The sequence below is a fragment of the Octopus bimaculoides genome, chromosome 7, assembly GCF_001194135.2.
Source record: "Octopus bimaculoides isolate UCB-OBI-ISO-001 chromosome 7, ASM119413v2, whole genome shotgun sequence".
NCBI lineage: Eukaryota > Metazoa > Mollusca > Cephalopoda > Octopoda > Octopodidae > Octopus > Octopus bimaculoides.
This window is the reverse complement of record NC_068987.1, coordinates 18996703-19010687: the sequence shown is the minus strand read 5'-3', so window position 1 is coordinate 19010687 and position 13985 is coordinate 18996703. Positions and strand designations below refer to the sequence as shown.

Below are 13985 nucleotides of genomic sequence, written 5' to 3'. Positions count from 1 at the left end.
ATATATATACCATTGTTCCACCGTGGGAAAAGTTCTGTTGTAGTGTTAATTTAAATTTGGCTATGGTGGATCGAATCCACTTCATGCATGCAAGATCCACTACATATATATAGAGAGAGAGAAAGAGAGAGGTATGTACCTCTACTTAAGGATGCGTAGATAGTCCTTTTCACTCCAATGTATAAACATGACTGTTTTGGGTTCTTTTCTGTTTTTATAACTTTCAACCTTAGTATTAAATTAACTCTTATACATGAATTTGTTTCTTTATTTCAGGTTATCGGATATAAAGATTTTTCACTTTGGCTGCATCAACATATTTATCATCTTTTGAAAAGGAAAGAAAGACTTTATGAAGAATACACGGAAACCTTTACATGTAAATCTTGGCTTAAGTTTATCATAATTAATCCTATTGGAACAACTAACTCAAATAATTTGTTTGGTTTTTCTGCAACATTTTCAGAAATTGACAAAGATAACTGTGATATCAAACTTATAGGGAGAAAAATATTTCTTATAAATAAGGTAAAGGAAAGAATGAAAAATGATTTCGTATAATGTGATGAAAATAGAAATTCTAAAGAAGAAATTGCATAAAATGTAATTATATACATATGTATAAATGCTGTGATCAGATACTGAAGAAACCATTTCTATGTGACATTAGTGTGAAGTCATTCATCATAAGAAATCAATTAACTGAACATAAATTAATTATTGGAGGATCAATAGTTCATACTAACAATATTTGTGGCAAAAGTTTCATTATGAGCAATGCATTATCTGATCACAAAAATATTCTCGCAGGAGAAACATCCTATCCCTGTGAAATCTGTAGTGAACCATATGATACAAGTCGAGGAGCCCAACACAAATGTATTCATAGAGAAGAGAAGTCATATCTCTGCAAAATCTGTGGTCAGTCATTCTTTCAAAGAAGTCTTTTCACATCTCATAAACATGTTCATATTGGAGAGAGGCCACATGACTGTCATACATGTGGTAAATCTTTTTCTAAGAAAAATAATCTGAATAAACACATTCAAATTCATACAGGAAAGAAGCCATATCACTGTGATATCTGTGGTAAATCATTCTTTCAAAAAGCTTACGTGACCATACACAAACATACTCACACAGGAGAAAAGCCATATCATTGTGATATATGTGATAAATCATACTCCCAAAGTTGTAGCTTAATAATACACAAACGTGTTCATACAGGAGAGACGCCATATCATTGTGATATCTGTGGGAAGTCGTTTTCTCGAAGTAGTAACTTAACTTCACACAAGAATATTCATGCAGGAGAAAAGCCATATCGCTGTGATATTTGTGGTGAATCATTTTCTTACAGCCATATTTTAACTACACACATACGTGTTCACACAGGAGAGAAACCATATAAGTGTGATATCTGTGGAAAGGCATTCTCTGAAAGGAGTCCCTTAATAAAACATGTACGTATTCATACTGGGGAGAAACCCTATCAGTGTGATATATGCGATAAATCATTTTCTCAAAGAGGTCACCTAACTACACACCACCTTGTTCATACTGGAGAGAAGCCATACGACTGTGATGTCTGTGGCAAATCATTCACTGGCAGAAGCCAAGTGACTCGACACAAACGTATTCATACTGGAGAGAAGCCATATCAGTGTGATGTGTGCAGTAAATCATTTTCTGAAAGAAATCAGTTAACTAAACACCAACGTACTCATACTGGAGAAAAACCACCCTAGTGATATTTGTAATAAAGCTTTCACTCAAAAAAAGGCATTTAATCAGACACTAATATATACTAAAGAGAGGGCATATCTGTGGTTTGTTAAAACCCTTATATATTTCAGGTAATTAAACACAGTCTTTCATGCAAAAGATAAACTGTCATTGATATTTGTGGTTATTCATCTAGCTAAAAACATGAGTTAATTCTCTCAAATTAGCCATTATTTTGCCCATAAAGTTGAACATGAGGGGAAGTGGGAAACTATATATTGATATTTATTGAAAAATATTCTGTCAGAATTGTAATTTATCTCAAACTTATCAGAGTGTCTGTATTTGTGTATACAGGAAATCTGTGGCAAAATAACTGCTTAACTATATTTTATATGTCCTCATAGATGAGAACATTTACTGAGAAGTTGGGTTTTAATTGACTCATCCGATGCCAGTGTAGACAAACATATATAAAAATGCTAATGACCATTGCGATATTTGTGCTAGACATTTTCTGTCAACTAGAATCCTCAAGGTTATTCCAAACGCTAGACCTCCCCAATACTGATCTCCCCTGATGATCACATGTCTTCATTACAATCACATATCTTCGACATGTCAACAGCTATATTACAAAGACAGACCTGTATCTTTGGGGTCACAAAATATTTGTCTCCCAATAACTACTAAGCTACTATATAGCTCAAGTGAAACCTACAATAGTATACAGCTCTCTCATCCAAGACAGTGTAGTGGTGCGAAATTATAGCCGCCATTGAGGAAGTACTATTCTGCGCATGCGCAGGGGACTTCACCACCGGAAGCCCCTCGAGTGTGCATGCGTAGTAAAACGGTTCTTAAAGAGAGAGTTTCACTTTTGTTAGGCAGTTGAGCTCAGACCTGCTACGTGACAACTCCTCGCTCCTCAACGAATTACCACTTCACCTCGATGCCTTTGATGGTGATAGCTACTTGTTTCTCTGGCAGGCATTAAGGAAGCCCTTAACCTTCCATTACCAAACTACAACCTAATCAGCGGCTGCTAAGCTGAATGACAGGAATTGTGAAACCAAGCATCATCATAAATAAAACCTTTTTTATTATACTGTTAATTGTTCTATTGTCTCTTCATATATAATTATGTTGAAAGGTGATAGAGAGACTAAAGTCTCTATGACAACTATCAAACTTTTACAACAGTATTGTTACTACACATATAGACATCCAGGCAAAATGCTTAGCGGTATTTCGTCTGTCTTTACGTTCTGAGTTCAAATTCTGCCAAGGTTGACTTTGCCGTTCATCCTTGAATGCATTATGAGCCTACAAGAGAGTTCTATACTTGTCTGTCAAGTATAACAGTCAAGTATACAGTCAAATAAATAACTCACATGTTCTTAGGTTTCGTTGCCTCCGAGCGTGGCCGTCGCCAGTACCGCCTGACTGGCCTTTGTAGGATTTTCGAGCGAGATCGTTGCCAGTGCCCCTGGACTGACTCTTGTGCGGGTGTCACATAAAATACACCATTTTGAGCGTGACCGTTGCCAGTACCTCCTGACTGGCCTTTGTGCGGGTGACATGTAAAAGCACCCACTACACTCTCTGAGTAGTTGGCGTTAGGAAGGGCATCCAGCTGTAGAAACTCTGCCAAATCAGATTGGATCCAGGTGTTGCCATCCGGTTTCACCAGTCCTCAGTCAAATCGTCCAACCCATGCTAGCATGGAAAGCGGACGTTAAACGAACGAACGAACGACATGCTTGCAGTATATTGTTAATAAGGAGGTTTTTGATTTGCTATAAATCTGTCATAGTTTTATTTTGTCTGTTATTTAATCACAAAATAATCACAAAGTAATTACATGGTCACATTTGTTTTCATATTCATCACATACATTACTCAACATTATTTAAAAGTAAATACATCACATTTTATCAAAAGAAATCTAAAGACAAAAAATTCCATCCTATATCTTTCTTTGTTTTTTTACTAGCTTCAACTATTGGTCTGCAGTCATGCTGGAGCACGTCTTGTATAGTTTAGTTGAACAAATCATCCCCAATACTTATTTATTTTTTTAAGTGTGGGACTTAGTCTATTAACTTCTTTCACCCATTCACTGTTATATGGATGTAAAAAACCAACACTGGTTGTCAAGTGGTGGAGATGGGGACAAATACACTCACACACATGTGACAGGTTTCAACACAGTCTCCATCTACCATATTCACTCACAAGGTATTGAACAGCCCCGGGTTATTCTACTGATATCCTTTACAAAGACGTAAACAAACCAACACCGGTTGTCAAACGATGGTGAAGGACAAACACAAAGACACATACACGCACGCACGTGTGTATACGATGGGCTTCTTTCAGTTTCCGTCTAATAAATCCACTCACAAGGCTTTGGCGACCTGGGGCTATAGTAGAAGACACTTGCTCTCGGTGCCGCGCAATGGAACTGAACCCAAGACTGCACGACTCGAGAGCAAGCTTCTCGACTACACAGACGTGCCTGCGCCTATATCTATCTGTTTTACCCATTTTCTCTCTTTCTCTCTGTCTGTCCCTTTCTCTCTGTCTATCCCCTTCTCTGCCTCCCTTATCACTTTTCCTCTCCTTCCCTCTTTATCTTTCTCTCTCTCTCATTCTGTTTCTCTATCTCAAACACAGGTGCGCGCGCGGTGGAAGAGTTTGTTCCCCTGATAGCTTATTGTCGATAATCTCCAAACATTATTTAGAATAAATACACTTATTTATTCAGATGTCAGGTGAACTTGTGTAGGAATTAATAATAATTGTCGACACAAAAGCATTATTAATGTCTGCTTTATGATTTTTTTGTGGGTAAAGAAATTCAAAATCGTGATATTTTGTGTACGGGTGACACTTAGTTTGCCTTCGTAGACTTTAAATCTGACAGTAAAAAGACATCTACCAATATTTTACATTTGGATTATTTGGTTTGTAAGTATTATTATTATATCATGTGTACTTCTTTTCATTTGTTAATGGTATACCACGTATACTTCCTATATTCTGGTACTACTAAAGCAGCACGGTCCCGAACGCGCAGTTGCGCGTCCGGGACCGTGCTGCTTTAGTGGTACCCTATATTCTTCTTCATTCCATTCTATGCAAATCCTCGCTCTTCATGCCTGTCTTTGTATTGTCACCCTTGTGGCAAATGAAAGAAATCATCATTACTTTTATTTCTTTGGGTTTTACGTTCTGAGTTCAAATACTGTCGTAATTGCTTTTGGCTGTCATCCTCTCAGCATCGATAAAATAAGTACCAGTCGAGCACTGGGGTTGACGTAATCGACCTGCCCCCTCCTCACAATTTCAAGCCTTGTACCTATAGTAGAAAAGATTATTTGAGCTGGCAGAATCATCAGCATTCCGGACAAAACCCTTAGCTAAGGCAGTGAACTGGCAGAATCATTAGCATGCTGGCAAAATGCTAAGCAATATTTCGCCTGTCTTCACATTCTAAGTTCAAATTCTGCTGAGATCAACTTTGCCTTTCATCCTTTTGGAGTTGATAAAATAAGTACCTGTTGAACACCGAGGTTGATGTAATTAACTTACCTCCTCCCCCCCTCTTGCTGGCCTTGTGCCAAAATTTAAAACCAATATTAAATAATCTTGTATATTATACTGTTTTTCTATTTCAGGATATCATGTGAAATGGGCCTGAAGACTTTACAATTCAGATGCATCAATATGTTCATCAATTTTTGAAGATAATAGGAAGACTTTATGAAGAACATATGTTTGCAGAAATCCTTGGTTGAATTCATCAAGATCATCATCCTCAGCATTTTAATGCATATTTTATGAAACAAACACAGATTTGTTGGAATACAGCAAATCACCAGTTACGTTGGGTTTTTTTTTTATCACCACTTCTTAGAAACACATCATTCTGAAATCTGATCTTCCTCATTTTTTTCACACACCTTTGTAAATCTACCTTTTTCCCAAATACCTTCTATTGACAGTATATAGTAATTTTTTTTATCAAGCATTCATCTTTCATTTACAAATACTGTGAAAGATTTCCTTTCAACTGAAACTAACCTCAGTATAAATATCAACTACCTTGAAATGCGTGCTGGATTGAATAATTCACTGAGTATTTGAATGAACAAGAATGTTTGTATGGATCTGTGTTGACAAGTAGAGATATTTTAGCTATTATTGGTTCTTTTTTTTTTTTTTTTTTTTTTTTTTTTCTAATTTACAAACTTTTTATTATAAGATTGAGTTCTATTCTAATTAATTCTCTTGAATCAATTACTTCAGAAGTGATTATATTGTTATTTATAATTTTGTTATCGATTGTTTGAAACATCTTCGGAATATGTCAAAGACAACAGTGTTGTGGTGGAAAGATATAGTGAGAGAAATATGTTCTAAATCACATTAAAAAAAGCAGGAAAAATAATTTTGTGCTATATGATGGAAGTAGAAGGTTTTGAAGAGGAAATTGTTTAAGTCTCAGAAGAAATGTAGAAAGAAAATATTGATGTTTGTGTTCAGACACTGAAAATAACTGAATAAATCATATCTTTGTATCAATGTGAAGTCCTTCATCATAAGAAATCAATTGATTCACCAAGGATATATAATTCATATTATCAATATTTGTTGTAATAGATTCACTATGAGTAGTTTGTTATCTCAACATGAACTTCTTCAGACAGGAGAGAAACAATATCTTTGTGAAATCTGTGGTAAATCATTCTCTCGAGTAAGTCACTTAACTAGACATAAATATATTCATACAGGAGAGAAGCCATATGACTGTGATATCTGTGGTAAGTCATTCACTGATACAAGCCAAATAACCCGACACAAACGTATTCATACAGGAGAAAAATCATACAAATCCGATATTAGTAATAAATCATTATCTCAAAGAAGTCTATTAACATCTCGTAAATTGTTTCATACAGGAAAAAACTCACTTCAGTGTGATGTCTGTGGGAAAAAATTCTCCCAAAGAGGCAGCTTAACTAGACATAAATATATTCATACAGGTGAGAAACCATATCACTGTGATATCTGTGATAAAGCATTCACTGATAAAAGCCAGGTAACCCAACACAGACGCATTCATACTGGAGAGATGCCATATCATTGTGATATCTGTGATAAATCATTCTTTCTAAAATCTCACTTGAATGCACACAGATTTATACATACAGGAGAGAAACCATATCACTGTGATACTTGTGGTAAATCATTCTCTAGAAAATGTCATTTAACTACACATAAATACATACATACAGGAGAAAAACCATATCACTGTGATATCTGTGGTAAAACCTTCACTGATACACACCAAGTAACCAAGCACAAACGGGTTCACACAGGAGAAAAACCATATCTCTGTGATATCTGTCATAAGTCATTCTCTCGGAAAAGTAACTTAACTTCACACAAGTTTATTCATGGAGGAGAAAAGCCATATCACTGTGATATCTGTGGTGAGTCATTTGCTCAGAGATACATCTTGACACTACACATACGTATTCATACAGGTGAAAAACCATATAAGTGTGATACTTGTGGTAAAGCATTTTCTGAAAGAAATAATTTAAGCAAACATGTACGTATTCATACAGGAGAGAAACCCTATCAGTGTGAAATATGTGATAAATCATTTTCTCAAAGTGGCCACTTAACAACACATCTACATATTCATACAGGAGAGAAACCATATAGCTGTGATATCTGTGGTAAATCATTTTCTGAAAGAAATCATGTAACCAGACACAAAAAAATCCATACAGGAGAGAAGCCACACAGCTGTGATATTTGTGGTAAATCATTCTCCTATAGGTATCAGGTAATCAAACATGAACATACTCATACAGGAGACAAACACAGTCCCTGACGTCCATTTTAAATCATATCATCCTCTGAGATTTTCTTTTTAATTCACATGAACTTGTTCTCTAAAAGTAGCCATGTATCTTGGTATAGAGTTGTTCCCACGAGAGAAAAACCATATCGTTATGATTATGTATGGTAAATTATTATCTAAAACAAAATTAATCTTTCTGAACCACAGATGAAGAAGAGAGTGTATCTCTATCAGATTTGTGTCTAAACAAAACATTCTTTACATGTAGTCTTTACTCATGTTATGAGTTTATTCAGACATCTCTGCACATATTGGATTGTGCATTATTTTGCACCTCTAACCAATCCCAGAAAGCTAAGCAGGTCATTGAAACCATTCTCATAAGGATGTCCTTCTACATCCCACACATCTCAAAGCTTCCATCCAAATGGTTCACACAAAGTTGCGCTGCCACACCTAAGGCAAGGAACATAGTTAACAATGCCTGAAAATAAGTCACTGACCACCACTAACTGGATGGATTTCACGTGCTTCTGCACCTCATGCTAGACTACTAACCATAAAGCAAAATACCTTTTGCTCATTTCCCAGCCTGAAGCTTACTACCCTCTTAGATTGTATTTAGTACTGGTCCTTTCATAAAGAATTTTTACCAAGTTTGTAGAATCCTCAATCCTATTCACTACCCCTTAACTTTGATGGCTCTGTGAAAACTTCCATATTTGCTGCCCAGTTTGCATCCAACTCCCCATTGCAAACTTTTCCTATCCTTTCTACCATTCACATATACATGTCAAGTACAAAAGAAATGCCAATCACTCCAGATCAACAATGCCATGAGGCTTGACAACTTCAGTCCATCTCCCTCCTCAGTAGCCACTAGTTTTGCTTCCATAGAATCAAATTTATTGAGGACTTGTTCTATTATTATGATACTCATCAGTAGTTCATCATCCTTGAGAAATTTGGTAAAAACAGTGTTGCATTTGATATCAAGGCTGATTTATCCATCCATCCATCTTCTCCACCCACTATTCCTGGGTGGATCATGGGTTTAAAGTCCTCAGGCACCTCTTCCATAGTATCATCTCAGAAGCAACCATCATCAGACTTTCCAGCTGGATTCCCAAATATGACCAACTGAGTCTATGGATACTATCCAGCCATCTCATTCTGGGTCTATTCCTAGGTCACCTGCCAGTTGTCTTGGCCTGAAGAATCTGCCTTGTGATTCATTCCCAGAACATTCTGATCACATGTCCATAGTACCAGAGCTGTGACCTCTCAGTGTGGAGAAATAGTGGCTCAACCTGGAAAGAATCCCTGATCTCCGAGCTGTGAACCCTGTTGAATAATGTTACTCCAGAGATCCGGTGGTTAAACAATGTAAACTTGTATGTTTTAACATTTAGTTAATAAAAAAATATAAGTTGTGAATCATTGTCCTCATCAATGTGTGAACTTCAGTTTTTCTATATCATGAGTTGGACAAATCTATTAGACATCATACAATCACTGATCTCAATTTTTGTCATCAATCCGTTGCCAGTACTGCTTGACTGGCCTTTGTGCGGGTGACACGTAAAAGTACCCACTACACTCTCTGAGTGGTTGGCGTTAGGAAGGGCATCCAGCTGTAGAAACTCTGCCAGATCAGATTGGAGCCTGGTGTTGCCATCCGGTTTCACCAGTCCTCAGTCAAATCGTCCAACCCATGCTAGCATGGAAAGCGGACGTTAAACGATGATGATGATGATGATGAATCCATGCATCCTGATAAATCACTTCATCACTCTTCATTATATATTTCTTTATTCATTTAGAAAGGCCTAAATAATCTTTTATAAAAAGTTGCCTTTCACACAAAAGTGATTTGCTGTTTAAAATATGTGACAGTATTCATCACTGTTTTAAATGTTCACTTTTCCATTCTTGCATGGGTCAGATGGAATTCATTTAGACAGATTTTATACAGCTGGATGCCCTTCCTGCCATCAACCCTTATTTCCAAGCAATGCAATATTTCACCATTGCCAGACATGTTTTAACAGAAAATTGGAAACAAGTGATACTGCTTGTATGATGGTAATGCATCTTTACTGCTAAACTATCACATGGTATCATTACTAGTAGACATACACACACATCTACATATATAGGTAGATGTGGAGGCATGCAGCTTAGTGGTTAAAGGCATTGCACTTATGACCATAAGTTTGTGGTTTCATTTCCTGGACTGGCCAATGTGTTGTATTCTAGAGCAGAACACTCCATTTCACATTGCTCCAGTCCACTCAGCTGGCAAAAATGAGTATTCCTGTGATGGACTAGCATCCTATCCAGCAGGGAATGTATTAGCCACAGAAACCAGGAAACTAGCCTTATGAGCCTATGGCTTGGGTAGGATCTTTCATCCTTTTTTTTTTCTCACAGACAGGTAGGCAGGCAAACTGACAGACTGCCTTCAACCAAATCCACTCACAAGGCTTTAGTTGCCCAAGTTAATCTAAAGTAAATTAACTGTAGATTATTTTTAACTCCTAGTCTAATTACAAATAGGCATGTGTATCATTATTTTATTACTATTAATAGTTACCATTCCATTAAAGTCTTACAATTAATGATGTAATAACCCTAACCCTAATTGTAAACCTAATAATAACTATTTATATATTGTGAACTATCAAATAAATTTGTAACTTATCATTTTGCATAAGTTTTTCCTTTTTTTTTTTTGTTTTCTGCAAGTGACTTTTTATTTGTTCTGAAGATTCTACTGCAATATCTTATAGGATTCCATCAAATGCAAATATTAAAAAAGAAAAAAAATGTCTCAAGTCTACAAGATCATTTGACTGGAGCATGTCTCAATTTCAATAACATATAAGTAACTAAGTATAAAACTACTCCCTCTTATTTTATTTGTAGACGAAAGACAACTATGAACATGTTTCAGTTTATCAGGCCTCAACAACATAGTACAGTCTAAGAAAGTTTGCAAATCCTTGGATAAATTTTTACATGCAGAGGAGTAATAAATGGTATTGGCCCATTGAAATTATTTCCCTTTAATCATTTTAATTTTCTACCCACCTGTCTCTGCCTATTATTCCTGGGAGGGTTGTTGGGTAGAGGACCTCAGGCACCTCTCCATAGTGTCCTATCAGAAGTAAACATCATTAGACTTTCTGGTTGGTTTCCCAAGTGAGACTGGATATTATTCGACCATATCATTCTTGGACCACCCTTAAATCTCCTGCTGGTTGGCTTGGCTTGAAGAATCTATTTTATGATTATTTCCTGTAACATTCTAATCACTTGTCCATAGTACCCAGAGCTGTTACCTCTTATTGTGGAGAAAAGAGGCTCAACCTGGAAAAACTCCCTGATCTTTCAGCTATGCATTCTATCAAGTAACATTATTCCAGAGGTTCTTCAGAGGAACCCCATTTTAATTATAATTTTGCACTTTATTCTGGCAAAAAATTTTACATAACTTTTTCTTTCATGTTCTTCCTTTTATGTCTGTTCTCAGTACTGGCATGGATTGGATGATTCTGCCGAATCTAAGAAGTCAGAGCAAGACATGGTGCTCTCCGTTGTATCTAACGGTAGATTAATGTTTTTTAAATATCTCGTTTCATTGCAAATATAGCCAAACATTGAAATAAAGCTAATTATCGTCCCTCCACTTCAAGATTATTCATGGCGTAAACAGATTTTGATGAAGTTGATTCTTTCTCCTATTGAATATTTAACATGTTAATCATAACATTAAGAATTTTAAATGACCCAAATGAACGAACATCTACATTGACATGCTAGAAATAGCAGCCAATTCCCCGTTCAAATCACTAACACAGTACTTTGGAAAAGTGGGCAGCACCTCAGCCGGTAATGTGGCGTGGAACATTTTTTTATGGGCGCTGGGGATAAAGGAGGTGATAGATGCATCTTTTAATTACCTTAATTTTCAAAAGCATTTCCAATTGTTTATTGTGTGCGAATCATCTGGTTGTATTAGTATTTGGAATGTTGGGTAATCTTCCAGTTTCGGGAGTGAAAAAAAGTAAATAAAATACAAGGGAAATAACTTAACGTCTTACTAGTATTATCCGTACTACTCTGAAATGTTTTTTTTTTAGCTGTTTATAAATAAAATCACACACGTGATTGAAGTCAACTGTTTATATATAAATCACACACGAGATTGAATATCATAGTACTGGCTGCACAACAACTTATGGTAATCTTCCAGTATAGAGAAATAACAGTCAAACTAAAGCGTTTGACCCGAGCTCAAAAATAAAAATAATAAATTAGTGTAATAGGTGTAAAACAACTTGCTGTGAACGAATATGAAGAATGCGCGCTCGCGAACGGGTGGGGTGAGGAGAGTACGGATAATAGTAGTAAGACGTTAAGTTATTTCCCTTGTATTCTTATTTACTTTTTTTTTACCTCCCGAAACTGGAAGATTACCGGAATGTTGTTTTGACATAATATAAACTGATGAAATGACTTATGTGTTGTCTTTTAATGGCGATCATCTCGATAGCAATCTTTTGTGGTATATTTAATATTTAGTGAAAGAAAAGGAGAGACAGTAAAAAACAAAAACTTTGAGAAGTACTGTTCTAGCATCTTAGAAGTACATACTTATTAATTTAATTTTTTAAAAAAAGTGGTAGACAGAATAGCTACGAAAAAAATACTTTGAATCACAGTCCGACTCTAGAGTTGACCTTAGGTTAAGCATCAACAACATCAATAGTTAATTGTGATTTTAGACTAAAACTAAACACGTTGCCGTCAGCTATCTGTGATGTTCTCTAGATCCAAATTTCATTAATCCCGAAGTGGAGAATAGAAGGACTCAGCTGTTTACCTGTCACTTTCACTCATACACACACATCTCTCAGATAATGACAGAGTTGGTTCCCTTGTTTATTGTAAACATTAGTTATGAGGTTTATCTGAGGTAGAGGTCTTTAATAATTAGCTGTATGAATTCTGATGGTGTCTTCTTTATGATTTGTCGTATATAAAGGAAATTTCAAGATCAGAAACTTGAGTGTCGCGAGGGTTAGTGTACTCTTGTAGACTAAATCAGACTGTATTCAGGACATCTCCCAGATATCACTTTCGGACTCCGTTTATTTGTAAGTGTTATTAATGCATCAATGTTTATAGTCTGGTTAATGTATCACCATAGTCAGTGTCCTTTTTCTGTGTATTTTACCAAGAAAGATAAATGGAAAAGAAAATAAAGAAAGCAGTGAGCCTACGAGAGTAAAGCTGATGTTTGGATGGATTAGTTGGGTCTAAACTGTATAATTGCCCTATTACTTTATTTGATGACACTTTTTCCCCCACTAAAAAAACATCTCATAAAATCACACCAGGTCTATGCGATGTTGGGTTTCTCATAAGCTGTAATGCATTTAAAAACTTTTTTACCTTGAATATACGCTATTGAAGTTGGAGTACGCCTGTTATGTCCTTAATTACATCTGATCCTTTTTTTTTTTTAAATCTCTCTGCATTACCTAGCATTTAAAAAAAAAAATTCTGCTTTTACAAATGTGTACATTACTATACGTTTGTGCGGCTTATTCGTTTAATCGTATTTATAACAACCCCTCTCTTTTTATTATGCTTTAAAAAAAAATGCTTCGAACATCAGGTATTAAGTATCTGCCAAAACCTTTTTTTAAATAAAAATTAACGTAATGAAGATTAGAGGATGTGTGTGTGTGGGGAGTGTTTTGCATTTGAAGTGTATTTTGTTTGCATTCGTTGTAATTATTATAGTTCCCAAGAACCATAGCAAAAAGTGTTTTAAGACCGGCTGTAGAATAGGAACTCCCGTATGCTGATGGTTTCTTACTGGGATCTTTTTGGTTTGACGGGCAACATTTTTCATTTATGTTTTACGTAGTGTTTTTGGTACCGAAACACTTTCAAACTTCGTATACTTGTATATTTTGTGTTATAGAACAGATAAAAAATTTTGTAGCTAATAAGGGGAAAAAGGTCATCAAAATACTTGACTATTGCTTGCACTTGTTATTGGAGCTGGCAGAATTATTAATGCACCTCCACCAAGTGCTTCATTTCCTAGAATTATCAGCCAAATCTTATTCAAATCAAACTCTAGTTTGATTTGAATAAGATTTGGCTGATAATTCTAGGAAATGAAGCACTTGGTGGAGGTGCATTAATAATTCTGAGTTTGATTTGAAGAAGATTTGGCTGCTATTTCTAGGAAATGAAGCACTTGGTGGAGGTGCATTAATAATTCTGCCAGCTCCAATAACAAGTGCAGGCAATATTCAAGTATTTTGATGGCTTTTTCCCCTTATTAGCTATTATTCAA

At 35.8% G+C, this 13985-nt stretch overlaps 3 protein-coding genes across 5 annotated transcripts in view; all 3 read left to right on the top strand.

Moving 5' to 3' along the window:
* Positions 1-9059, top strand: part of LOC106881359 (zinc finger protein 678-like) — an 11838-nt gene extending 2779 nt beyond the window's left edge. For 2 of the 3 annotated variants that reach the window (XM_052969314.1, XM_052969315.1), the window contains exons 2-3: positions 277-379; positions 5409-9059. In XM_052969314.1, coding sequence (XP_052825274.1) covers positions 6401-7636 — 1236 coding nt within the window. In that variant the 5' untranslated portion in view covers positions 277-379; positions 5409-6400 and the 3' untranslated portion in view covers positions 7637-9059. Of the gene's footprint in view, positions 1-276; positions 380-1760; positions 4699-5408 lie in introns of those variants that run through there. The other variant, XM_052969316.1, reaches the window with a different exon arrangement.
* Positions 618-5431, top strand: LOC106881350 (zinc finger protein 708). The gene is made up of 3 exons (XM_014931708.2): positions 618-1005; positions 1312-1530; positions 5409-5431. Exons 1-3 carry the CDS (start codon positions 618-620, stop codon positions 5429-5431), a joined length of 630 nt encoding a protein of 209 aa, XP_014787194.2.
* A 3389-nt stretch (positions 9060-12448) lies between the features above and the next one.
* The window catches only part of LOC106881349 (zinc finger protein 665), a 5461-nt gene continuing 3924 nt past the window's right edge, over positions 12449-13985 (top strand). Inside the window, exon 1 of the mRNA XM_052969305.1 lies at positions 12449-12768. The gene's annotated coding sequence lies outside the window, so the exon portion shown is untranslated. The remainder of the gene's footprint in view (positions 12769-13985) is intronic.

What these genes read in the sequence shown, in the direction of transcription:
- LOC106881350 (XM_014931708.2), top strand. Translation starts at nt 618, where the DNA reads ATGTATAAATGCTGTGATCAGATACTGAAGAAACCATTTCTATGTGAC. An exon ending in ACATGACTGTCATACATGTG is followed by an intron (nt 1,006 to 1,311) that starts GTAAATCTTTTT and finishes ATATTCATGCAG; the next exon opens with GAGAAAAGCCATATCGCTGT. An exon ending in TAAATCATTTTCTCAAAGAG is followed by an intron (nt 1,531 to 5,408) that starts GTCACCTAACTA and finishes TTTCTATTTCAG; the next exon opens with GATATCATGTGAAATGGGCC.